Genomic DNA, 27,019 nt, shown 5'->3' with positions numbered 1-27,019 from the left:
TTCCTGCTGTGACCATTCTGTAAACATTTATTTTGCAGAGCCATAAGTGTGATACTTGGTGACAGGTGGAAGAAAATGAAAAACGAAGAAAGACGGATGTACACGCTGGAAGCCAAGGCTTTGGCTGAGGAACAGAAACGTTTAAATCCTGACTGTTGGAAACGGAAACGAACAAATTCCGTATGTTTTTGTCAAACAGTGCTCTGCTCTCACTACAAGTTAAAAATCAGATCCCACTGTAGTCCCAATATTTCCCTTTTGCTGTGGTGTTTGCTGTGCTAGCTACATCTCTTGACCTCTCCTGCACCATCCCCCATATCATTTCATTTCTCTATAGTCCTTAACCCAGGGGTGGGCAAAATGCAGCCCGCGGGCCAGATGCAGCCTGCCAGGCCATTCTATCTGGTCCACAGGGCCCCTAAAAATTTAGAAAAGTAATATTTATCTTTCCCTGACTGCCTGTCATGCAGCCCGCAATGGCTTGCCAGAACTCAGTAAGTGGCCCTCCACCCAAAATAATTGCCTGCCCCGGCCTTAACCCGTTGTTGGACGGTTGCTATCACATTCTGAGTGGGTAAGGGAGGACAAGAAAGCTGCTGCTGGCATGGCTCTGTGTAAAGGGTGGGAGTCACCCTCCCTCACATGACTCCTCAAAAACTGCATGAATTCCACAGCTCTGAAGTCAGGAATATTTTTGAAGAGTCTGGTTAAAGGGAAAATGACTGATCACAGTAAAGACCCTACCTAAGTTTCAGCTCATACATCGCCACAATAATGCAGTTGTGGCTGTCAAATCTATCTGCGTCTCCAAAAGGAGTTACAAAACTAGTTTTAGATCCTGCTCCTGTTCATAAAGTCCCCTGCTATCTCTTGTGATTTACAGTTACATTTCCCTGGATTCTTTTTTCAAATATTTTCCCCTGACTTTTCTGAGCCAAAGACTCAAAAAGGAAAATTTAGATATGCAACTGTGAACAAACCTGCTATTTTTTCCCACAGTGCCTGGCATTTACAGTAACTTTGAATGCCGTATGGAGATAACTATCACGTTTTCTATTAAAAAATAAGTAACAGTATCCCTTTAAAAAGTGGAATAAACCTTAAGAGCCTGGAGCACCACATTAGCAGTTGTGGATGCATTAGTTCAGAGTTGGGTAAGAGTTAACATTGATGTTAGAAAAGATTCTATTCCACCTCCAATTGAGAGAGGAAAATATGCTGGGAGGGAATGCAGTAAGAGATGTTTGCTGACAATGCCCTGTATTTCAGTCATGTTAAGACAGGCAGGAGGGTAGCAGAACTTACCAGTCGACTTGGACCCAGGGTACCGGCTTTGGTGTTGGTACTGGTAATATTTACCCCCTTTCCTGTTTGCTGGTGGCTGTTAGCAGAGGACTTCAACTTCAGGAGCACAAACAAGACACCATTCTCCAGAGCCTGGAAAGCACTGCTGTAGGGCTCAGCTAGAAATTGCTGCAAGTCAAGCTGCTTTTGCTCTTCTTACCTCCCATATTTAGAACAGAGCTTTCAGTCACCACCAAATCCCAGATGGCATTGCCAGGCTGACTCCTTGCATCTTTCTGTGCAATGCATCATGCTAGTAGCTACAGCAGCAGAATTAACATTAGGAATCATGTAACCAGTCAGTGAGTTTGTGAATGTATTTTATGGATTACTGCAGTGCTTTTTTAGTTTAAAAGACTCCCACTTAGTATCTGCATCTTTTCCCAATAATGCACTTTTAGCAGTCAAATTCAGTGCTGCCTGTGTAGCTCAGTTGAAATAAATTAAGTCGGATATATGAATGTACCAGTCTGTCTCACTGAGACACACAGTACTGCACCCTTTTATGCTGAGATTTTTCCCATTAACTTTTTTTGGGCCCTTGGATACCAAGTCGCCTTAAATTCTCAGTATAGACTTCCTGCCAGTGATGTCAATAGCTACCTGGTTTAATTGTATTTTTGTGAGTAACAGAGAGCTGCTAATAACCAGAGCTTTCCCTCCAAGACTGCTTTAGCTTGGCCAATTGATAGCCTGGTTATAAGAAGTCACTGTTATATAATTTTGCTGCAGAGTATGGGGATGGTATTCATATTTGGTATTTTGTACATAGTCAACAAGTGAAAATATTTCCATGATTTTTTTTAAGAAATCCTTTCTGCATCTGAGATGACTGCATTTTTTATTTTGGAAGTGTTGACATGGTTTTCCTTGTTACTGTTTTACAGGGTTCACAACAACATTAAGCTAACACATCACCATTCTTAACTGCATTTACAAAATGGCTTTGACACTTGATGAAGGAAAAGCTTAAGATCAGGGTCTTTCCATTTGTTGTGAATTTGTGCGACCACGGAATACTGGCATTATCACATCGGAAAATGATTTAATGAGTGAGGATTTGCTTTCTACAATAGAGCATTAAGTAAGCTAAAACTATCAACATTTTAAACCAAATTGCCTTATTTTTCTTCCAAACTTCATGTATGTCTATCAGGTAACATAGGCTTGAAAATGGACATCCTGTGGTGCTAAAGTATATTATGAAGAGGAGGAGACGTGTATAAATGTTCTATTTTTTGAAACAATGTACAAAAAGGGGAATTTTAAAATATGTAACAGCTGTTTATACATTGATTCTTATTGCTGATTGATATGTATTGCACAGACCATGTCATTAATTATGATTCTGGGAGCTGGGATTTTCTGAGATGGCAAAATGCATTCTTACCAAACTGTCAACTCCCAGTCTGCCCCGTGCCAACAAGTGACTGAATACGTGGGAAGTGGACAGCGTAGTGTCATGTCACATAGGAGTTGCTTGTTGGGGTGCCACATGTCAAATTTATATCCACGGTGAGATATTTTTGCACCAGCTGGCAATGTGTGAGCTGTTATTTCCAGTGGAGGTAATGGCCCAGGCTGCGATGAAATGCTTTATCTCCAGAACATGGTGCTATTGATAATTGGCTCCTTATGCTTCTACCTTTTGTGTTTTGTCTCCTCTGCCACATATTCTAAGATGATATTTTATTTTGCCATATGACATCTTCATGGTGGGGGCAAACTTTGCACTTAACTGTAGGTGCAACACTTGCACTTTACTTTTTTTTCCTCCAACTGTCTAAAATTAGAGCAGATGCGTTAGAATTACAACTGCTTTTGCTGTGAACATTTACAATCATGGCTTTTCTTGTTACTAAACAAACTGTGTTTCTTTTTTTTAAGAATCACAACTGTAAACTAAGTTCAGTTCGTGACACACATCTACATGATGTTGCCCCTAAGATTTTTTGCACACTATATTCTTGTATATTATTTCAAATAAATGTGTAAAACTTGTGTGTGTTCAAACTCCAGAGGATTAGTCATTAAGTCAGTCCTGCAGAAATGAATAAATTGCACATTAATTTAAATTTTGCAAATCTGTATAAAGGCTTGTTTAGCTGTAGGTTCGTAGGAAGGACGCAAGTGTATGGAATATTTTAACTAAGCAGATCTATGTTTTGATACTTCGTAATTAAGCTGCTGCTGATAGAATTTCAAATACTGAATTCAAGATCAAAAGATAGTGGGTGCTCTTTATTACACTGGTAGCAAAAAGAAAAAAGTAACATCAGGATAAGTTACTTCAAAGCTTCAGCAATGCTACAGAGAATCAGCTCTACGTTAGTTTAGAAATTAAAATGCTTCCCTTGTAGTAAACTTAGTGCTTTTCAGATGAAATGTTTAGATATAAACTACATCCTAATGAGGCTTCACCCTTCTCCTCCTAGCCTTAGAAAAGTGCTATCTTTGTCTGCACAATGCTAAGAACTAAGCCCCTCTCTGCTCCATTTACAGGAAACCAATTTTTTGTAGACTGTTATAGAACAGGGTGGGCAGCCTGTGGCATGGGTGCCATAAGTAGCAGGCAGCCAACTGGGGAGCGGACGGGGAGCCCAGCAGCAGGTGGAACAGAAAGCTGCAGCTCAGGCAAGGAGCACAGGGCTGGGAGCAGAAAGCAGAGCAGCAGAGCTGAGTGGCATGTGGGGAAGTAGAGAGAGAATTTGTGGCAAACCTACCAGAAAGTTAGCCCCTGCTGCCCTAGAACATTATGAGCAGGTCCCAATTTTTGCGTCTTACCAGAAAGGGCATTAGAAAATGATTCTCAAACAAGACTGACCTCTTCTTAGTGACCATGTCAGGAAATTATATTTATTCCAACAAAACCTTTGTTTTGATATAAACCTGTTCCCAAAATTCAGTTCACTAGAGCTCAGAAAGAGGATTTTGTACACTTTGTTAGACTAAGTTTGTATCTCATTAACAGCACATAAATAGTGACAGTAGTATTAAAAAAAGCTTTGGTTAATCCCATAAACACGTGAATCAATGCCAGCAACCCAACTCCATCACTCTTCAATTTCTGTATTAACAAGTCTTCTAGACATTTTTACTGAAGTGTGGACATTGCTTTCTGCAGCAGTTGAACCATGATGGGATAGACTGGTGCAAACTCCTTCCCTTCCCTTGTTCTCACTGACTGAACATAAGCTTCCAGTGCACCTCTGAGTAGAAAGAGAAAAAGAAATACATTAGGCAGAATTAAGTGATTAATTTAAAAAGATGAACCAGCTGTATGATTAAAGAGTATCTACAAATAATTGGTGGGTCTTAGCAGTTTTAATGTAGAACTGGCAATACTGAAGCTGCACTTGACCCCAAACACTGCCTTACACTCGCTCTGTTTATTGCTAAGCCAGTGTTCTCCCACCTGATCACAAGTTGGTCCTTCCCTGTCCCCTCCTGTCAAGAAAACAAAATGTACCCACCCGAGCCCCTCCCCTCACTGTGGTGTTAGTCATCTTCACTTTTAGCTTCTGTGTCCCTTTCTCCTTACACTTCATAAAGACCAGTATTTTTTCATGTTTTCTCTCCTCCTCTATATGTTTTGAGCAGTGAACTAGTTATCAGTATTGTCACTTTGCAGCCTACCTAAAACAACAGCTCTGAGGCCCAAACACATGCACAGTGTGCTGCACTGATGACCTTTCAACATAAAAAAGAACAGATTCCAGCTGGTAATGCAACTGCTTACAAAAAAGTAGAGACGTGAACAACTGCGAAGTCTGGCAGTGCCCCCCACCTGGCCCGTTTTCTATGCCTCTACCATTTGGAAATCCTGCTGTAAACCATCAGACTTGCATTTTATGTATTTACTTGTGTATTGCTGTTGGTTTTTCTCAAGCACTGGCAGCACAGATCGGATCCTGCACTCTAGCAGACACACAGCTCCCACAAACTTAGATTTTTTTAAGGCCAGAAGGGACCATTATCATAATGTGATGCAGGCTATAACATTCATCCAGTGCTGCTCAGTGTGTACTTGAAGAGTAGAACTGTCTTGTTTACTTGATTTAGCAAAAGGACAAAGATGCTTTTTTCCCACATTAAATGTTACCTGCTAAAGTTTAAAAATAGATTTTGATTTTTACCGATAACCAGGTAGTGCAAATACTTGGGTTCTCTGTAGTTGTATACTAGTAACTCAGTTGACAATCATTGTCTTTTATCGATCCAACAAGAGCTGCAATTGCAATATTGCTGCAGCCACCAGCAAGGAATTGAAAGAATTCAAGTTCCAATTTCAGAGCCTTCATTAGACTTTTCCCCAGCAAAAAAGATGGACTAATTTAGAAAGACATGTAAATGACCCATTATTTTGGAGAGTAGAGGTCAGAGAGGAGACAGTTCATAATTTCTTCTCAGTCTGTATTCTTCTGGTCAGAGCCTGGTGGTGGTTGCAACGTGCCACAGCAGTAGAGAAAGTCTTACCTGACTGGGCAGACCTTTCAAGGAGCACTAAGGAGGCTCAGTGGGTGAAGGAAGGTGACCTGTGTTTAAATTAGGCAATATCCTATCCCATCCTTCAGTTCTTTTAACCCATTTCTCAAAATAGAAAGAATTGCTAATAACAAAACATTTTAACACTCATCAAATAATCAAGAAATGCAGCTTTCTGTCCTGAACTACAGCTGATGCAGGGCAGACGGTTGAGAGAAAAAACACATTAATTACTGTGGGATACCTTGTTTAGTAAGTCTGGTTGATCATGGGGTATTTGTTCATCTCAAGGAGGAAAGATGGAGGGTGAGACCCAAAATTCATGCCTCAACCTTCACAGCTGAAGTCACTACATTTTAGGAGGAACCTGCCTAAGAGGGAGTCCCGTATAAGAAGGGAAGTCCTGCCATGGAAGAATGTCAACCTTAAATGTTTTCACAGGCCATATACTGCAGCAGGTGAAGGTAAAAAGCTGTTACTCTTTTAAATAGCTACATGGGGAAAAGCCTCGTAGGAGAGGGCTCTGTAACGAGAGTATACCAATGCAGTGGCAGAGGACTAAGATGTATTTTAAGCATGAATGTTAATTAACCACTGGAACAACTATCTTGAGTAGGAAAGTGGTAGATACTTGAACACCTGGAATCAAATCTGGATATTCTGAGCCTATGCTAGAGGCTCATGCATAAGTTTTGGACTTAGGCTATAAAATGTCATCAGTTTCCTGTCTCATCTTCTGGAGAAGGTGAAACTAGAGGAACTTTAAAGGTCCCTCCTGGTTTTAAAATCTGTTGATGTAAGCCAGTAGTCAGCCCCTATACAGAAATACCTTTCAGGAAGAGTTGACCATGTGACTTAAGTCACAACTTCGTGTTCAGGCAGGACATAAATATCCATATTTGAATCCCAAAGCGAGTGAATGTGCATAACAGGTTGGGCAGTGCACTACTTCCAAAGTACTAACTTGAGGTAAGGTTGAGAGTGAAATGCCAATTCTAAGAAAGATGATTATTTCAGAAAGACCAAGGTAGTCACCACCATGATCATAACAGCTGTGAACCCAGGATGTGAAGACTACAAGGAGCCAATGACTATCACCCTTTGCACCTGTCCTGTCTGAACTTGAAGAAGGGGACATGAAGGAAGTTTAATTCTCTACCACAATAAAATAGCAGCACAGTAACTTATGGAGCTATTTTTGCAATAAACAGATACCAAGAAACTTTTCTCTTTGCTCTAAAGCTTAAGTGATGCTGGCAGCTCGCAGCCTCTCCATCTGCTAAACATGATAAAACCACCGCTGCTTTCACACTGGGATTGGTGGAGAAGCCAAGTTGATTACACTTTTGAATATTTCTTTGAGGACATAGAAGGTGCCAGAAGCGATGAACCATACAGGCATCCCCTTAGCTAGCAGAAAAGGACACAGCAGAAACAATTAATTGCCTAATGTTCAACTCCTGTCCCCAGCAATGATGTTCAGGCCTGCGTTCCACCCTATAGCACCCTGAAGTAGGGCTAGGCCAGACACCTCCCTGGGTAACAAAGGCAGTCAGAGCAGCCGTCCTAATGGAGTCACAAACCGACTTGCCACAGAACAATGGTGCCCACTCCTAGGAGGGGCAGGGACCACAGTTTTAGGTACTTGAATATATACAGAGAATACGAGCTGCTGCGAGGGAGGCTTTCAGCACCACGTGACAAACTCACACAAGTGTGAGAGATGCAATGTCCTGGGGAGCAAATGCCACATTTCCAGAATCTTAGGTCCTGTCCCCCAAATTGTGCACTGCATGCACTCCCTGAAGGTCGTCAGCAACTCAGCAGTTGACATCAACACCTCCAAATGGAGCTGTGAGTGACTCAGTCCTTTTGAAGATCTGATAATTCATGCCAGTGTCTAAAATTGAGGTCAGGACCATGTGTTAAACCCCCCGCCCCGGGCTTTTTTTTTTTTTTTTTTTTTTTAATCTTAGCTGATGGCTTCCAGGGGCTCTAACAAGGCATTGGTTCAGGAGTGAATATGAGCTGCCATAGCTCTGCAGTAGCCACCCACATGATCAAGCTGGAGGCTACATACCAAGGCATGTGTTTGCTTATGCAATAGGCAGACAGGAGCCCTGGGGAAGGCAGATGCATGCAACTTTACAGGAGTGGTGTCCAGGCAGGCAGGAGAGCATATTCTCTTAGAGGCAGGGCAGTAGCCAGTCAGCACAACATTGAAGACAGGCGTGTTGATCTTTCAGTGAGGTTGTCACACTAGAGACCCAGAACCATGGCAGGTAAGGCAAATACATTACTGCAGAGACCAAGGGAGTGCAGCCGAGAGGCACAACATCAAATCAAAGAGAAATCGGCAGTAAGGAATAGGGTATAAACCTGCTAAGTTGCCCATGAGAAACAGCAGTTATCAATAAATCAACAATACCCCTCAGCAAAGGCTGACTTAGGAGGTCACATTACTATAGGAAGAACTTCTTTATGGTAAGGGTTACCAGAATCTGGAATGGGTTTGCAAGGGAGGCAGTGCTCTCCCCTACCTTGGAGGGTCTTTAAGAGGAGACTGGACAAGCACCTGGCTGAGGTCATCTGACGCCAGCGCTCTTTCCTGCCCAAGGCAGGGGGTCAGACTTGATGATCTGCTAAGGTCCCTTCTGACCCTAAACATCTATGCAGAGCTACCCACCAAATAGGACAATCAGTCAGAGAGCCTGCCTGGAGGCCTAGGGTCCTGCATGGTCAGTTTGCTGGAGAGTCTGGGGAGACGGTCATCGCTCCATTGACTGAGGAGCCACAGCCCTGCCAGTTGACTACTGCTTTGCAGAGCAAATCCACCACTTCCTTCTGATCGCAGCACAGTTCAGAGCTCAGACCTCCTGAGCCATAAGAGAAAGATCAGGGTCTCACAGGGGACTTGCCAGAAGAACATGCATCCACACGTGCAGAGTAGAAGCTGGGCAACAGGAGGCCATAATACATTCAACTGCCTGCCCCAGGCACTGGGGTAACATCTGTGCAGAACACAAGGAGGGAAGCATGTGGGATGCCAGTGGTGCCCATGTCACAGGGCTGTATTGCTGGAATCAGCAGGCCGGGCCACGTTGGGACCGCTCCTGCTATGGTGCTGAGGGGAAGGACTCTACAGACACTCCTGTGGCTCAGCGAGTTAACAGCTTCCACGTGAGCAGAGATGTGCAAAGGACGGAGTGCTGCAGGAACCCCTGCGCTTTATATCGTGCTGGGGCAGCGTGTTCCACGGCTGCAAAATGAACTGGGGCAGCACTGCCACGCAGACCCCCTTCCACAGCACCACGGACTATCTCCTCCCCAAGCAGAGCTAACGTTTTAGTCATGCAGCCAAAATAACAGTGACTAGTGAGCCTTGGTCACCTTCCTGAGCACGCTAAGCAGTTGCAGCCTGGGCCTGCTCCCCATTGCGGATGCAGTGGGTGACCAGCCACAGCCCAAGCTGCACTGCGATCACACGCAGGATCAGCGAGGGGCTGCTTGCCTGCACAGAGCCCAGGGAGCTGTGCCAGAGAGCAGAAAAGAGGCAGCTAGAAAACTCTGAGTACAGCTCCAAGCACTGCTTCAAATGCATCCCCCACCGCTCCACAGACACGCTTCAGGATCAGCAACCCTGGTCAGGGAGAGTCCAGATTTTAAATACCCTGTGAGCGAGGGAGGAGAGAACGTGCGTGTACAATGAATGTTTGTATTGTAATACTATTTGCAAAGCAGGACTGTCAGCAAGGGGAGAGCGGGGAGGGCACGTCTTGGAATAATCAAATGCACGCATCATGTTTCGGCAGCAGAAGTGCTTCCTGTCAGCTTGGTCTCGCCACATTGCTTGCTCGACTTTATTTCATCTTGTTCACGTTCTACCGCACACATCACAGTAGCATTCAAAGCCTTAATGTTAGCTCAAGATATCATTACCTAGTGCAGAGGACAACCCTCAAGGTTATCGTTAACACAAAGCCACACGTTGCACAGACTGAGAAATCGTTAATCCACTGAGGGTCAAAGCCATCTTCAGGAATACCCCCCTGCCCACAGAAAGCTCACCGGGTGCAGCAGCATTTTACAGCCACACAATTCATTTGGCATCCTCTGCCACCAAAACAATTAGATCCCATTGTTTCTCCAACATCTTTAATCAGGAACTAGACTCAACACAGGGTCCTGTGATTTTAATTACTGTGTATTTTATGACAGACACATGAATGTGAAGAAAACAGCAAGACAGTTATTTTCGCTATTCAGAAGAACTGTAGCTAGATGAATCATGAATGAGGAGATTGAAAGGGATTTTAAAATTATTTACTCCTATTTATGTGCTTTTGAACTAACATCAAACAAAGCCAACAACTCCTTGGCTAAGCATGAACTGCAGTCACTTTGAAACAAGCTCAGGTCCCAGAGGCTCCTGGTCATAGCACTGGCAGCCCTCATGACTGACGTGGTTAGAGAAATAAATTGCTTTTTATCTATTTTAAACCAGAATTTTGCCTTTCTGATGCCAAACACCAGTATTTAGACATTTCTGTCCTAATGATGGCTAAGTCAGAAACTTCTGGCAGATTCCCCTCCTCATGGTGTTTTCCAATTATTCGTATTACAGAAAAATCATTGTGGGCGTGTTTTTTGGGGGGGGCTTGAACTATAAATAGACCCCTAAACATTATTTACCAGAAACACAGGCCCAGAGGCTTACTACTGCAGTGGACCTGCAAGTCAGATTCAGCCATTGCGAGTTTGTGTGTCCTATGGGGCTGTGTTGTACTTCAAATCTGGTCTGACTTGCCCAATGTTGAAATGCAGTGAAAAGCCTGAGAACTATTGTAGACCATCCACCTTTAACTCTTAGAGGCCTACGTAGAAGTACGCTCGGATTCAAGTATCTATGATCCTCCCTTTCTCTACTCATCAACATCCGTAGCTCCTCCCCTCTTCCCTCCTTGGTCTGAAAAGCTAGTCATGGTTTGCGCACTCGGAGGGTGTACTCCCGTTATACACAGGCCTGTGCTCTGCTGTCCATGGGAGTCCAAACCAGCTAGTTCTATAAAGCTGTTTGCTTGAGGCAGCAACAGTAGGGACAGAAAGACTAACCAGGCTATATGGCTTAAAGCTGGGGTGGGCAAAATACGGCCCGCAAGGCCATTTTATCTGGCTCGTGGGGCCCTTAAATAAACGTAGAAAATTAATATTTCTCTGCCTTTGGTTCCAGCCGCTCGCAGCCCACTTGGGACTGCCTGTGCCTGCTCCAGGCAGTCCCGTGCGGGCTGCGAGCACCAGCCATGAGGTAAACGAGGGGCTGCTTTTCCCTGCGCTCAGCACCAGCTTCTTCCCTGCCGGCAAGCAGGGGGTCAGGGCTGTGCGCTGTCCCACACCTGCACTGCGGGGCTGGGGGGCACTGGGTGTGAGTGGGTGGGGAGCCCACCCTGGTGCCTCAGGATCAGTGCTGGCGGGGCCCAGAGCAGGGTGGCAGGAGCGCAGGGTCCCAGCTGGCAGGGACTCTATGGAGCCGGGCCAGCTCCCCCCTCCCTGCTGGTGGAGCCCAGCCCATCCCCACGGACCCCTGCCGGCCTGCACCCCGCTTTGGGCCCCGCCGGAGCTGGTCCTGGGACATTGGTCCCAAGACATTGGGACATTGGTCCCAAGATGGTGACCAGGGGGTGAGGCACCCGTCAAGGGCGGGGGCTACCCATGCGGCCCTCGACAGCCTGCCAAAACTGGGTAAGCGGCCCTCTGCCCGAAATAATTGCCCGCCCCGGCTTAAAGGAACCAGGACAAGTGTCTGCTAGGCAGTGTCGTGGAAACCACCAGGCAATGAGCTGAGAGATTCTAGTGATCAGAGGAAATGTTTGCAGAGACAGGAGGGAGAAGAGCTTCTGAAAAGCTTTTCCATTTATTGTTTTCCTAAGAGCAACATTGCCACCTCTTTCCATTTCAGAGGTTGTTTTATCTGGAGTTACTGCAAAAAATAATGACTTACTGGGTGGGATGGAAGGTGTGAGCTGTACTGCCATGCGCACCATGCTCATCATTCTTTGGGCCCTCAGGATCTACTGCGACCACAGTGGGCTTTGACCATCTTGAAGATCCCCTGACCACAGCACATGTGAGAGGAAATGCAATGACACTGCTTGATCTACCGGGGCTGGCCAAATCCAGAACCACACCGGGATGTTCTGCTGTCCCACCCCTCCAACTGAGTCATAATGCTTCCCCAGCTGGTTTCCTCCTTCCTCCTGTCTTTCTCTACAATGTGTCTAATAAAGGGTCTCATTTAGCTAGAAACTCCATCTCTTGCAATACTGCAGTGAGCAGAAAAGCAGTTACGAGCAACACCCTACACAGCCAAATTCTGGGACAACCTTGAGCTCAGCCTACAAGGCTGCGGGGGAAAACCCCAGAAGCAAAAGCTGCATTTTTAAAAATGTGCTATTCTTGTCTCTCTCTTTAGTGCAAGTTTGTCTGATTTTGTCTACAAGGAATCAGAGTCAGACTCTAGCAGTAGCCTGAGAGCACCACAGCTCATGTCTTCTCTTTTCTCCCAGTAGGATAGTTAACACCAGCTTTAATACAGTCAAAAGACCATCAAGCATGTGTTTTCCTTATAAAAACACTAATAGCCAAAGGGAATAAGGGAAAACCATTAAAATACAAGCCTCTCACTGCTTTACGTCTCAAATTCTATTAACCATTTTCTTTCTCTTTCTACCTTTAAACAATTTTAAAGACTTTTAAAGGGCATCTCTTACAATGGGACCCACCTGACTGAATCCCAGAGCCACAATTAATGCTTAATGTTATTACAGTCAATTAAGAGTTTCTTAATATCAAGCCCCTTGTTGGGCCCAAGGTGTCCTTTTGTCTATACACAGGCAACAAATACAGATCTAAAAATCCTGCTCGAGTCCCCTGCTTTTCCAAATCCAGGTTTTCAACAGTTTCTTGCATCTTCCGTGCTACCTTTATCATAATTCTGATAGGAACCGTTGGCATGGGAACTCCGATGCCCGTGATAGGAGCAATTAATAAAGAAACACACATACAGCCTAGAGTATGTGGCTACATGTGCACCACGAGGCACTGAAATGATCCATGAGGAACTCTCTGCTTCAGAGAATCACGGGGGCAGTTAGCCAGCCCGAGGAAGAGCTGCGAGCAGGCAGGCTGGCAGGTCTGGGAGGAGAGAGCTGGAAATCTAAAGGCAAACGCATGCAAAGTTGCAGGAGGCAGCAGCCTGCCAGAGCACGGATTTTGCATCCTGAGATGCAACTTGTCGAGTTTAGCTGACCATGGTCTGACTGGCTGAGACAATCCCATGTCGGTGTCAGGCTCCACATCTGCATAATAATGGTTAAACCCAAGGATGATTCTAATACATTAGGGGACATGGCGGCAAGCTGCCAGGAATCCCATCCATCCAGCCGCAGTGAGAGTGCGCTTGGAGCAGGTAAGGCTAGGGAAAGTAAAGCTAGGGAAAAACGGAGGTGATGTCGATAGCTGGAGGGGTAACACTGGCCACAAACAGACATTCATTTCTACCGGGAAAGGGTGTGTGCAGGTCTTCATCCCGGCTTTCTCCAGGTCAGGGTGATCCCGATCTGGGGAAGGCGCGAGGAGATACTCCCTCCATCTTCCCTGGACTGCAGTCTGGGAACAGGCAGGAAGCAGCCTTCTCCACTCGGCTGCCAGGCTGGGAGCAGAGTGGGGGGAGCACCGGGGCAAAGCCCCCAGCCCCTTGCCCATGCTGGACAGTGCCTGGCTTGAGGAAGAGGCAGAGAGCAGTGGTGGCTGCTCTCTTCACTCTTGGACAAGTTCAGGAGGGGGAGGGAGCAGCACAGCACAGCCCCTAACCCCGTCCCCACGCCAGGAAGTGCCCAGGTTGGGGAAGAGGCAGGGAGCCGCAGCAGCTGCTTCAGGGAGGGGTAGGCACCCGGGGCTTTGTCTAAAGCCCTCCACCCACTCCCCAAATCAAGGACCCCAGTCTGGGGAGTGGGTGGGGAGTAGTGAGCTGCTCCTCTCCTCTGCGCTCTCTCTCAGGGAGCAGAGAGGAGGGAGTCGTGGAGCAACCTCCCCCACACCTCACTCCTCGACTCCAGCGGGAGAAGCAGACAGGGACCGCAGTTCCCTCCCTACTACTCCATGAAGTCTCCTCCGGCCTGGCCTCTTGCCCCAGCAGCTTCCCCTCATGCCGCATGCCATCCAGCTGGGTGGCAGGGATAGCAAGGGAAGTCAGCAGGGTTGGAGACCTGGCATGGAGATGCTTCCTCTAAAACCAGTGCCTGGCCCTGCTGGCTTTTAAATCACCACAGGCATTCAGGGGAAGCCAGCGGGACAGGCAAAGCCCCCCCAACTTCCTAAAACCCAAGACTGCAGGGAGGTGCAGGGCGGTGGCTGCTGCTCCCCTCGCTCCCACTCTGGTCAGGGTGGGAGGGGAGCAGTGAGGCAAAACCTCCAGCCCGCTTCTCACTTCAGGGACCCCAGTGCGAGAAGCAGGAGAGGGCTCTGCTTAGCTCCAGGGGATGGAGCAGCCCAGCAAAGCCTGCTTCTCGCACCGGAGTCCCTGGAGCAAGTCCCTCCTGCTAGTGTGAGGAGCCAGCACGGAGCAACAGGCGGCTGTCCCTCTCCTCCCCTCCCAGTCTACATGAGGGGTAGGAGCAGCTGCCCCTGTGCCTTCTCCAGACCAGGGTGACCCCAGTCTCAGAACTGCACAGGAGCCTTTCCACTGGCTCCACTCTTCCTGGTCCTAGAAGGAATTAATCCAGGAGGAAGTGTCCGAACATTCATTCTCCCCGGAGGAACCGACCTCCCCCTGGTTGGATTCCATTTATTTGTCTCCCGGAACCACTATTTTCAGGCACGGAGAAAGAGCATGAACATCTGTATGCTTCTGGTTTCTGTGGGGAGAGCGGTGTTTCTACCAGTAGCAATGTGGCCACTGACAATTCACCTTGACCACAGCGAGAGCTTGGGCCAGAAGTGTCGACATTTAATTAAAAAATAGGACTGGTTATTGTTTGGGTGTGAGGAGTTTTGAAACTCAGGAACTCACTCTGGGATGAGTTCCTCTTTGTTGAAGGAAATGACAATTTTAGAGGTAGGCTCTGGGCACTACTCCCTATGGAGATAGAGGGCAGCAAGATGCGCTGGTGAGAGCTGGGGTTACTCTCTGGAGAGTGCTATACCCCTTGTGTGCTGACAATGAAAAATACTTGGCAATTGGTGTCAAAAGAGGTGCCGTCATGTGTAACCTCCTTTGGGAGATGAACTAGTTTTATTAACAGCCTGAATGTATCTGAGGAAGATGACATTCTGGCAACTGTTTATAAAAACTGGCTTGGACAAAGCTGGCATGAAAGAGTTCAGTTGTTGCTTTGTGCTATTGTGAAAATTTCACATCAGATATAATAGGCTAAAAGAGACTTGGAAATAAGAAGCAGTTGAAGAATGTATGGCTTTTGGGGGCTAAACCAACATCATACAGCATCCAGTAAGGAAATGGATGCAATCACATTTGTTGTCTCATGCACAAAATGAATGACAGTGCACAGTCTTGATGTTAAAGAAAAAGGAAAAAATCTAATTTGTATAACCTACAGAATGTACCCCTAAGGGACTAGGCCCAGTAATGCTCCACAAGCCCCATCTTTCAGTCTAGTAATGGCCAGAAAACCTGTTTGGTAATTCAGCTTCCATTTAGAAAGCTAAGACATGATATATATTACAAATATCATTTGCAAGAGAAAGCTAAGGATAAAGGGTTGGTGGGATGCTCTGCATATTTTAATGCTTCATTAAAAATGCTATAAGAAGAAAGAAAAAAAAGTGTAAGTTTAAGATGCCCTCCCACATGAAGTAGAAAAGAAGATTTTAAAGCATTTATTAAATTACTTCACTTGCTTGAACAAAAACACCAGCTTTCTTGGAATTCAGGACAAGCTGATTATATAATACCAGACAGGTTTTTTTATAGAATGTTCTTTCCAACCATGAAGATTTATATCTAAATTAAAATAACTGACAAGCCTATGATCTGGATACTGTCTGCTAGAGGAATCTTAATATGTATCAATGGAAACAATTTTAATTAATTAGTTAGTATTTACATAGTACGTTAAATGTGAAGGCCCCAACTTGCAAACCCGTCCCGTTATTCAGTTGGACAGACCCAGTGTTTAGACAGCACTGAGTGCGACAGGTCCTGGGTCACGATCAGACCTCCTAGGTGCTCTAGTAATACAAAGAATAAATGATAAACACATACATGGCTCCCCAAAGGCACAGATCAGACATCAGGATAGGGTCATAAACGTGCGTCACTGAGCTCTGAAATGATCTGTGGGGAACGGTTGCTCCACCAATTCATCTGGTCATAACTGTTTACATATTTGCAGACTGTTACCCTGTCTCCTCTCCACCTTCTCTTGTCCAGACTGAAAAAAACAATGCTGTTCTCCACCCCGCGCCCCCCTCCATTTCCTCACAGGCCATGTTTTTTAGGGGTCTGATCATTCTTGTTGCTCTTCTCTGGACCCTCTCCTTGGCCTGTGCTCCTTGCTCCTGGATTGGGAGGGGAGGGGAGGGGAAGGGGAGCAGCAAGGGCTAAGCCCCCAGCCTGCTTCTTATTCCAGTGACTCCAGGACTTTGCCTGCAGGTTTCTTGAAGCGTGGTGCCCAGAACTGGACACAATACCCTAGCTGAGGTTCCCGCAGTTCAGAGTGGAAGTCTTATTTCACATGCCTGACAAGGATGCTTTTGTTTATGGCACTGCACTCTGTTCATTTTCCCCTTGTTTTGGAACAGTGCGTCTTTGTGGGCTCACACCCAGGTCTCCTCTAACCCCCAGTGCCTTTTCTGCAGAACTGCTGCCAGGTCAGTCATTCCTGTTTTCTTCTTCAGTGAAGCCCTCTACATTTGACAAATTGGAGAAATGGTGTGAAATAAATAGGACACAGTTCAACAAGGGCAACATCATTTTGAATTCTCCTCCTGTCCTCCAAAGCACATGTGGCCCCTTCCAATTTGGTACAGTCCACAAATTTACTAAGTGCACTCTCTTTCATTCCAGCATCCATGTCGGTGCTGGCCAACCAGCAGCTTGCCAGCTGGATCCGGCCCACAAGCTGATCTTCTCTAACTGATGATCAAGGCATAGCCATGGGCTAGCTCGGCATGCACTAGCTCCAGATCTGGAAGCAATATAGCTGCATTTACATGGCACCATGCCTGCGCCAATTAACACAGCTGAGAGGCTAATTAGTTCATGTAACTGCAGCTGTGCTGCTTCCTGTTCAGAGCTTTAGCATGCAGAGCTAGATCAGCTGTCCCTGCAGCATGCCTGGCAAGCTGACCACAAGGGAGGTAGGCTGTGGGCCCACAAGTGAGGTCAGAGAGGCCACTGGGCTCTGAGACTGTCCAGGGTGATTCTGGGACAGCACGTGGGCTGTCCAGGGTGGTTAGAGTTCAGGGTAATTGGCATAGGGGTCTTAGACATTAAGTGTATGGGACATTCAGGGTGCAGCAGTGGTGATACAGAGGGTGCACGGGGGTGCATATGCACCCCCTGAGAGCGCTGGTGCACCCCTTGACAGCAAGCGCTTCCCACTTAGGTAACGGGGGCAGGTGGGAGCACTGGTGCCCGCCCTGAGAGTGCCGGCCGGGGAATGGGATGCCAGGAGAAGCACCGCTGGCACTTCCAGGTTGGCACGATCGGCCGCAGGGAACCCCACCCCTGGGCCCTGACTGGCTGCTGGGGGGCAAGTGCGTGCCCCCCCTCCCCCACCCCGCGATGCACCAGTCACCCATGGCGTGCAGAGCACCAAGTGTGTATGCAATGGGTGAGGATCAGGGTGCAGCATGGGAGGGTGAGAGAGTGCTACCTAGTAACAAAATAGTACCCACCACAGGGAGGTCCGGGCTGGCACTGAGAAGCAGACAGCCCTGGAGGAAGCAGGGTGGTTTCAGCAAGACTTAGGGGCGGCCTCCGGCTATGAGGAACAGGAGCGCTTAATGCTGGTTCATGATTCAACTTTGAGCGAGTAGGGCCCCAACAAGACTGCAAGAGGATAGGGATGTGTTAGCACTAACCCCGAATGGGCCATGCCCTGCAGAGCTACAAAGGGGGCACCTCCCTTCTTCCGCAACCCTGGAGGTTGCACCTTTGGGCCAGTCTGACTGTGTAAGCCCCAAACTAAACTGCTACAGTATAATCTGCTCCCACCTGAGGTCAAGATGTCAGACAGGCTCAATCCACATCACTGATGGAAACACTGGAGAATTCCAGACACAGGACACAGATGTCCAGTTTGCAGAAGCCTCAGCAGCTGCTCTGGGAATATGGTATTTCAAGGAGCTGTGCACACGCCTTCCCCTGCATTCACCCAGAGCACTTTTCCTAGCTTGTTTATATGATTATCAAGAAATAGTTGAGAACTTTTGAGGCCCAATTTTCACCTGTCTTACCTCAGTGTAAAACTAATGCAACTGACTTCAGTGTCGAATGCCCCATTTAAACAGTGCAAGTAGAACAGTGATTTGATTAATGCCTTGTAACAGAACTAAACACAACCTGTGATGGGCCCAGTTTTATCTGCATTAAATTCAACAAAGTCAGTGGAAAAACTCTCACTATAGTTGGATCAGACATTAAGTGTCTTGTTATAAAACAGAAACCTTGCTCTAAACGTGGGGTTGGATTTTTAAACCATAAAAAGTATGTGGATCAATTAGTTTATGAAACACCATTTTAATTCCAATAACTCAGTTAACACCCAGGCTCTAGGAAGACATCTGGTACTGAAGACAAACCAAAAAGGATACACAAAAATAGTTCATCAGTAGCTACCAGTTGGCAATATTCACACTGTGTTGGACTAAAAACATTTTAGTTACTGCAAACTAAGCAGAAGGAGCATTACACTATGACTATCTCTTCTTTATGGCTGTGGTTCCCACCTTAGGGAAGGGTCAGCTGAGAACAACATTCAACTGAGCTGTAAGTAACCTGATAACACAACTAAAATAATATTTAAAAAGCAGATCTCCAGAGCAACTGCAGAGTCATTACACACTGAAATGGCAGCAAACGCACCATTTGCAAACATGTTCCAATGGCAGAATTAATTTCCCCAAAGTAATATAATACAATACGTTCTCCAACACAAAGCAAAAGAACTGTTTCATGCAAAATCACCCAGGCAATGTTACCTTTGCAACAGCTATACAAATGCTTGAGATTACAAAGTTCAGCTATTTTAATACCAGTTCTTTCTCTGGCCTAGTCTATGACATGCAACTTAGCAATGACTTGAACAAAGTTGTCAACAATCCTCAGAGCTTAGCCACGTTTTAATATAGCTGGCTGGAAGTGTAGCCAGGAACAAATTATGGTCAGCAGAAGGCAGACTAGCACAGTTACTGCAAACCTTACTCAGATGCGATTAAATGTCTCTGTATGGACTAGCAGTCAGCCACCTTTTAAAGCCATGGGCCAAAGCTCCAGTCATGGGCCAGGTGACTTTGGCAGTGTGCTAACGGTGGAGGACTTTGTCTGCACCCACACTGGGGCTGTTGCCAGTCTTGGCCATTTTCAAGAGGCCTAAGTCAAGCTGCAGAAGTGTGGCTAAGCAGAAGGTCCCAAAGCCCGTCTCTGAGTGGCCACAGAATTAACATTTGCAGATGTGACAACTAGCTTGTTCAGCAAAGGAAAAGAAGCAATCAACACTGCACCACTAATGAGATCCAGTTAAACCAAGCAAAAGGCCTTAAATTAGAAGATCTAAATATCCTATATTGCAGCTTTAGCGTACAGTAATGATTAGGGTAAACAATTGTAGTAGATGCCGCTATAACAAGCGTATTTTTGTTAAGATTCTTAGATTTGTTGTAAAAACGAAGCAGCCTAAACTAAGATAAAGAAGAAACTGGACAGTGCTGAACAGTGCTTCACAGTGGTGAAGGAAATGAGATAACAACCCCCCGCCCTTCACTTTTCCAAGGACATAAATCCCAACTAACTGTCCAAGTCCACAAAAAATCTGGTCCAGTCCAGTCCCAAAGGTTTCAGTGAAACAAAGAAATAAATAAAACCAATCAAAGAATATTGATTAGAAAATCAGAATAAGCCAACTATAAATGCAGGGCTTAGGCAGCACCACAGGCACAGCTTCCAACCAGTAGGGGAGCTGTGCGGGGTGGGCAGCTGGAAGCTTCTTCCCACCCCTTCCCCTGCCTCCCAGCTGTGGCACAGCTCCCCACTGGCTACAAACTGCACCTGTGCCTTAGCCAAGGTGTACGGGTCTGGAAGAAGTGGTAGAAGCTAATACAGCTCCCTGCTGCCTGTCCCTGGCTCAGGTACAGGTACAGGCAGAGGCAAGGACCTTCAGCTCTGTGGGCCAGATCCAGCCCATGGGCTGTATGCTGCCAACCCCTGGTCTAGATCAGATCTTAGTATGGCTACAAGCAGAGTTTCTGCAGCACCTACTGCTAGAACTAAATGCCACACTGAAGACAGGATGGAATAAGCTGACCCCAGCAAAGAAACAATGAAGGGTGATTGTTGTGGGAGACTCCCTGCCGTGGGGCACGGAAGGAACCATCTGTCATCCAGACCCCTTTGCTTGAGAGGTCTGCTGCCTTCCAGGATCCAGGATTAGAGACATTATGATGAGGATCCCTAAACTGGTCCGCCCTACTGGGCACCAACAACACAGTGAGAAGTAGCCCCGGGAGAATCATGAGAGACTACAGGACCATGGGGGCAACACTCAAGGAACTAGGAGCACAAATGGTCTTCTCAATCCTCTCAGTTAAAGGCCATGGCCGTTGAAGGGAGGAGTGCATCAAGGAGGTCAACCACAGGCTTAAAGATAGTGTCACCGTGTGGGTTTTGGACACTTTGACCTTGGTATGCAGCGGTTTAACTTCAGCGGTCTACACGCCAGGGATGATATTAATCTCACAACCAGAGGGAAGAAGCTCTTCGCTACAAGAATCACTGACTTGTTGAGGAGGGCTTTAAACTAGGCACCTCTGGGGGTGGGGGAGAAGATCCCACTGTCGTACACAAATCCTCTAGCCACAGTGGAAGGTACGCAAACAATGAACGTCCAGATAAGTACTGGCATCTTGAGATGCTGGCAACATGACAAAAAACCTGAGGTGACTAGGGGAGAACTCAGGTATCTTTATGGGAATGCCAGAAGCATAGGAAATAAACAAGAGGAACTGGCACTCCTTCTAGTAGATAAGGAATTTGATTTGACTGGGTTGACGGCGACCTGGTGGGATGACACATATGACTGGGCACTGAATATTGAAGGCTACAGGCTTTACAGGAAGGATTGGGTTGGGAAGAAGGGAGAAGATGTGGCCCTCTACGTGAAAGAACGGTATCCCTCCCTGAAGGTCATGTTTGACAGCAGGGAAAGGTCCCTTGAGACTCTCTGGGGGACCAGAAGAGGGAGACCTGATGGTGGGAGTCCACTACAGGTCTCCCTCCCATGAAGGGGAGAACAATCAGGTATTCTCCAGAGAACTGACTGAGGCAGCTCACACTAGAGACAGGATTGTCATGGGTGACTTCAATTACCCTGACATCTATTGGGAGGACCATTCGGCCACCTCCATCAGGTCAGCCAACTTCTTGGCAACAATAGACAATCTGTTTCTGACACAGGTTGTAGAAGGACCTACTAGGGGTAAAGCCACTCTGGATTTAGTACTGACCAAAGGGGAGGACATGATAGGCGACCTGAGGATTGGTCATACTCTGGGCGACAGCAATCACAACTTGATTAGGTTCACCATAAGACTGGGAAATCAAACAGCAGAAGAGAAGTCCTAGATTTCATAAAGGCAAACTTTGCCAAACTCAGGAGGCTAATTGGACAGGCCCTCTGCGACCAGCGATTGGATGACTTGGGAGTTCAGGAACAGTGGTGCTTTCTTAAGACGACAATTTTCACTGCCCAAAAACAGGCCATCCCCATATGGACAAAAAGCAGAAAATTAGCCAAGAGACCCGCTCGGCTCAACAGGGATGTTAGGGAACTATTGAAAAAGAAAGAAGCAGCATACAAGTAATGGAAGAATGGTTCAGGAACTAGAGAGGGATATACTCATATTGATAGGACCCACAGATATGAGACATGAAAAGCCAAGGCAAGTGTGGAGATCAAGCTGGCAACTGGAATAAAGGACAACAAAAAGTCCTTTTATAGATACATAGGGAGCAAGAAAAAAAAAAATCGGGATCTACTGTGGGACCCCTACTGAATACTCAGGGGCAGCCCACAGTTGATCCCCATGAAAAGGCAGAACTCCTAAATACCTACTTCACATCACTATTCCTCAAAACAAAATGGGGGCTGTTCACCTGATCAGAGGATCAGGGAATATGGGGAAAACAACAGACTACATGTAATCAATCCCAAACAGGTGAGGGATCTTCTATAACACTTGGACATTTTAAAGTCCGCTGGGCCAGTTGTCCTGCATCTGAGAGTCCTGAAAGAACTGGCTGAGCTTATATCAGCACCACTGGCAAAGTTGTTCAAAGGATCATGGAACTCAGGAGTGGTCCCTGACGACTGGAAGAGGGCCAACATGGTGCTCATCCTCAAGAAAGGGGAGAGGGATAACCCTGAAAACTACAGACTGGTCAGCCTAACCTCGGTCCTGGGTAAAATTTTTGAAAAATTTGTTAAGGAGGCCATCAATTACAAGATGGTTACTGATGGGGTGTTAAGAAGCAACCAGCATGGCTTTGTTGAGGGTAGATCATGCCTGACAAACCTGGCGTCCTTCTACAACCAGGTAACTAAACATCTGGACAAGGGGCACGAGGTCAATGTCATTTACTGAGACTTCAGTAAAGCCTTTGATTCTGTCTTTCATTAAATTCTCTCAACCAAACTGGACAGTACTGGACTGGACCAGTCTACAGTGAGGTGGGTGGACAACTGGCTTAGAAGCCAATCACAGAGAGTTGTAATTGATGGGATGGCTTCATTCTGGAGGGCCGTCTCTAGTGGTGTCCCCCAGGGATTGGTGATTGGACCTGTGCTCTTTAACATATTTATTAATGACCTAGATGAGGGGGCAGAAAGCTCAGTGATCAAATTCACAGATGATACCAAGTTGTGGACAAATGTGGACACATCAGAAGGTAGGGCAAAGATCCAGGACAACCTTGACAGACTGGATTTATGGGCAGAATGGAATCAGATGAGGTTTAACAGGGAGAAGTGCAAGGTCCTTCACCTGGGTAGGAAGAAGCTTCACTATAACTACATAATGGGTGGTGGTCCACAGGCTGGCACAGCATCTGAACAGGACCTGGAGGTCACAACAGACTGGAAGATGAGCATGAGCCAACAGTGCAATGAATTGCCAGAAGGGCAAACAGAACTCTTGTGTGCATCAGCTGATGTGTGGCCAATAGATCCAAGGAGGTGCTTCTCCCTCTCTGTTCAGCATTGGTGAGGCCACAGCTGGAGTACTATGTCCAATTCTGGGCTCCGCACTTCAAGAAGGATGTGGATAAGCTTGAGGGGGTACAAAGAAGGGCCACCCATATGATCAGAGGCATGGAGGACAGGCCCTATGAAGAAAGACTCTGGGAACTAGGCTTGCTCAGTCTGAGTAAGAGAAGGCTGAGAGGTGACTTGATAGCTGCCTACAAGTACATAAGGGGTGAGCATCAAGATCTAGGGGGGCAACTCTTCAGGAAAGCACCTCAAGTGAGGACAGGATCAATGGGTATAAGCTAATAGAAGGTAATTTCAGGCTCGCCACAAGGAAAAACGTTTTCTTTGAAAGGGTCAGCAGAATCTGGAACACACTCCTAGCACAGGTGGTGCAGTCACCGTCTTTGGAGGTGTTCAAGATGAGACTGGACAAACACCTTATTGAGGGCTCAGGGTCAGCTTGTCTCTCTTTGCAGCAAATATGTGGATTATTATGAAGTTCCACTTCCTGCTCAGCTGGAGCAGTAGAGATTAGCCTGAGCGAAACACTGTCTCCTGCGGAGGGGGGGGAAGGGGGGGCGGGCAGGCGGCATCTTGAGATGCTGTGGTTTCTTTCAGAAGGAAGTATGTAGAGATATTCACTATCCTGAGAGAGTCCTGAGACTTCTCTGGATGGTCCTGCAGATTTGTTAGTTTCCCTCATACAGGAGGGTCATAAATGGCAGTGCCCACAAATATTTTTGATCTGTTTTATGAAAGTGACTAGATTGGTAGTTAATAGTATTCCTTTGAGCTAAGATGAGGTAAATCCAGTCAAGTGGATACAATATGTCTTTGTGTAATAAGCAAGAGACAACCCAAGAGAGGGCACAAGATCTAGGTCACACTGTACAAATTCTACTTGTACAGTTTGCTTGCATGCTGGATAATTCATCAACTTATGAGCATTAAGTAGAAGTAAATTTATGAAGTAAGGGCAAACATGGAGTTCTTCAACTCTGCCTTTACAGACTGCTTTCTTTGGCTATTACAGCTTTTATTTTGAAACACAACTCTATATTAAAAAAAACCCAAACCAAGCCTCAGGATTCCAAAACAGGAAAGGTTCTTTAACTCTAAAGTTACTGTGAGAAGATGTCTTTTATTTTAACAAAATCTGAGACACACCATCTCCTGAAAATCCTAAGCTGTTGACTTCTTGGTTTCTCCTGCAGAATGGGTAACATCACAAGTACCATAAACAAAGTTTTCCCATTAATTCCCTTTGTTATGTCTTTGATGTCACTCACTCCTGCCATAGAAACCAGGAAGCCTGATGCATAGGCTGCTCAGAAGTTTGAGATAGTTTTGTTAAACAGTAGCTGTAACATTCTTAAACGATAACTGTGTACATTATCCTTCCTTTGAAATTTAACAAAGGGACCATTTTTGTACACCTTTTGCAGGTCACCTTTAAAGTTAGGAAGAAAGCAACACTTTTTAGAACAAATCTGCTACAGCTCAAATCTTTATTTCATAAGAGCAGCCCTGGTTTGCCAGCTAGCCAACCACTTCATTGTGACATTGTAATGTATTGAAGAAGAAAAGCATTGTTTTTACCTTATGAGAACAAGCCTGTCCTTTTCAGATGGATGATCATCCAGCCACTGGGAATAACGGGCAACAGACCATTCTGCTCTCTGATGCACAGAAACATGAACAAAAAACAATTAAACGCTGGTTTGTAAAAACTACATGCTATAACGTCAAACACATGCATTACTATTTTCAGGAACAAAACTCAAATAAATTAAAGCCAAGTGAAGCTGGTTCATTAGTAGATCTAATCAGGAAATGGTTTCCCTGACCAGCACACCTTTTCATGGACTTCCCTAGTCTGCATAAGGATAAAAGCAAAAAACCCAACACAGAGAAGCAGAAGGAGACCCCAGAATGGTCAATAACCATTTAGGATGAGAGAGAGAGAGAGACTAAAATCTTTAGGATGAGAGAGAGAGACAGACATTCAAATCTCCAGCTCTGTTCAGACTAAGTTCAGGGACTTGAACCTAGATCTTCCATATCCCAGGTAAGCATTCTGCTTAAAACACATTCATGCTATTGGCTACCATGTGTGCATGCATATGCATGAGCAGTCTCCCCTAATTTATCACAGTGTAATCTGTTTACGTGCATACTGGAGAAGTACATAATTCACTTAACTGGATAACAAAGCAGGCTGTAATTTCCTGTCCCCGGCTTAAACTGTAAGAAGCACTGGTTATCTGAATATCAGTTAAGTGCAAAAGCACTTAAATGTACCCATTTTTCAGCCCCACTGTTTCTTTGTAACCACCTGCACTCTAGTTAACTGCACTGGAAGGAAGGGGAAGCAGCTGTCATAGTGTTGGTACTAGCAGACTAAAACGCAAGCACCTTGTCAGTTTCACAGTTGCTATTTTTAACAGCCCTGAAACCGAGTAGCTCCCCTTATTTTCAAGGTTTCTAACAGCATAATTGAAACCAACTACAAAAAGTCTTGAAATGGAGGAGAGCTGAGGTGCTAATCCCATGGCACTGAGGGCTCTGTACACTTAACCAGCTTGGTTTACATTTTAACTTTCAATATGTGCATAATTCATGTCAGTGCAGAGCCTTTTATCAGTCTTGCTATGTGCTTAAACAGAGTACGCTGTATTAATAAATAAATACGTACTCATTGTGTGCGTGTGTGCATGCACGCATGTTAGAGAGAGACAGAGAGCGAGAGAGGGGAGAACTGTCCACTATACAGAGGTGTGCCTGACTACAGACTAGAAGCCTTTAACAAAATAAACACCACAATATTTTTCACAGAGATATTTTAAATTAAGGATCATCAGCAGTAAAAGAAGCAAATAGGGAACACCTACATTTGGCAGACAGAATAAAAGGCAACTCTTGACCAGGGGCTGGCCTTAGGGAAAATGGCACCCTTACTTTGAGTTAGTTTGTAGTAGTATTAGCAAAAGTTTTAGAAATAAAACCCAGGGGGAACTGCCCAGGGGGAATTTTAGAAATAAAGCCCAGGGGGAACTGCTGGGCAGGACTGGGAGACTTGTTTCCGTACAACATCCCTTGGTGGTGGCCAATTAGGGCAAGGGGAGAAGAGTGGGGGAGGGCTCTTCTTTCAGCAGCCCCCAGGCAAAGAATTTGGTGAGCAGCGCTAGGCAGGTGCCCATGATGATAAGCAGCAGGAACACAAGGAGCAGATGCTACTGGCTTATGTAGCAGTAGGACTTGTAGAGCCACTTTCAGGTGCAGGCCAGTGGATGCTGCTCACAGCCTGCCTGTTCCACCCTGTCCATCAGGGAGCGACCCCTCCTTATAATTGCTGAGCTCTGCAGCTGGCTAACTTCCACCACCCTCTCTCTAAGTCAGCAGTGCTGCTGCAAGCAAAGGCAGGTGGGCAGGGGCATGGGATGAAGTCCAGTGGGGAGGCAGCAGAAGCGGGGGTGTTGTGTGTGTGGTGCCCCCTGACCATGGCACTATGGATGTTTGACCACACTGCCCACCTGTAAGGCCAGTCCTGCTCTTGACTACAGGCGGTCCTCGGACTTACAACCCAATTAGTTCCTGAAAAATCGCATCTTAAGTTGAAACGTTGTAAATCAGAACCAATTTTCTCAAAAGAAACAATGTTATAATGGGGGATTGGTTCCTGAACCAAGGCCTGATACCCTATTTTT

At 46.1% G+C, this 27,019-nt stretch overlaps 2 protein-coding genes across 4 annotated transcripts in view; one reads left to right on the top strand and one right to left on the bottom strand.

Annotated features, from left to right (window-relative positions):
• The window catches only part of HBP1 (HMG-box transcription factor 1), a 26,083-nt gene extending 22,664 nt beyond the window's left edge, over window positions 1-3,419 (top strand). For all 3 annotated transcript variants that reach the window (XM_006026435.2, XM_006026436.2, XM_025207382.1), the window contains exons 10-11: window positions 39-180; window positions 2,232-3,419. In XM_006026435.2, the coding sequence (XP_006026497.1) occupies window positions 39-180; window positions 2,232-2,249 (160 nt within the window). In that variant the 3' untranslated portion in view covers window positions 2,250-3,419. The remainder of the gene's footprint in view (window positions 1-38; window positions 181-2,231) is intronic.
• A 145-nt stretch (window positions 3,420-3,564) lies between these two features.
• Window positions 3,565-27,019, bottom strand: part of COG5 (component of oligomeric golgi complex 5) — a 363,968-nt gene continuing 340,513 nt past the window's right edge. The window contains exons 21-22 of the mRNA XM_006026439.3: window positions 24,912-24,991; window positions 3,565-4,553 (exon numbers count right to left, since the gene is read on the bottom strand). Coding sequence (XP_006026501.1) covers window positions 4,439-4,553; window positions 24,912-24,991 — 195 coding nt within the window. The 3' untranslated portion in view covers window positions 3,565-4,438. The remainder of the gene's footprint in view (window positions 4,554-24,911; window positions 24,992-27,019) is intronic.

This window comes from Alligator sinensis, unplaced genomic scaffold (assembly GCF_000455745.1).
Source record: "Alligator sinensis unplaced genomic scaffold, ASM45574v1 scaffold100_1, whole genome shotgun sequence".
Lineage (NCBI taxonomy): Eukaryota > Metazoa > Chordata > Crocodylia > Alligatoridae > Alligator > Alligator sinensis.
The sequence above is the reverse complement of the archived record's forward strand: the minus strand, read 5'-3'. Positions and strand labels throughout refer to the sequence as shown.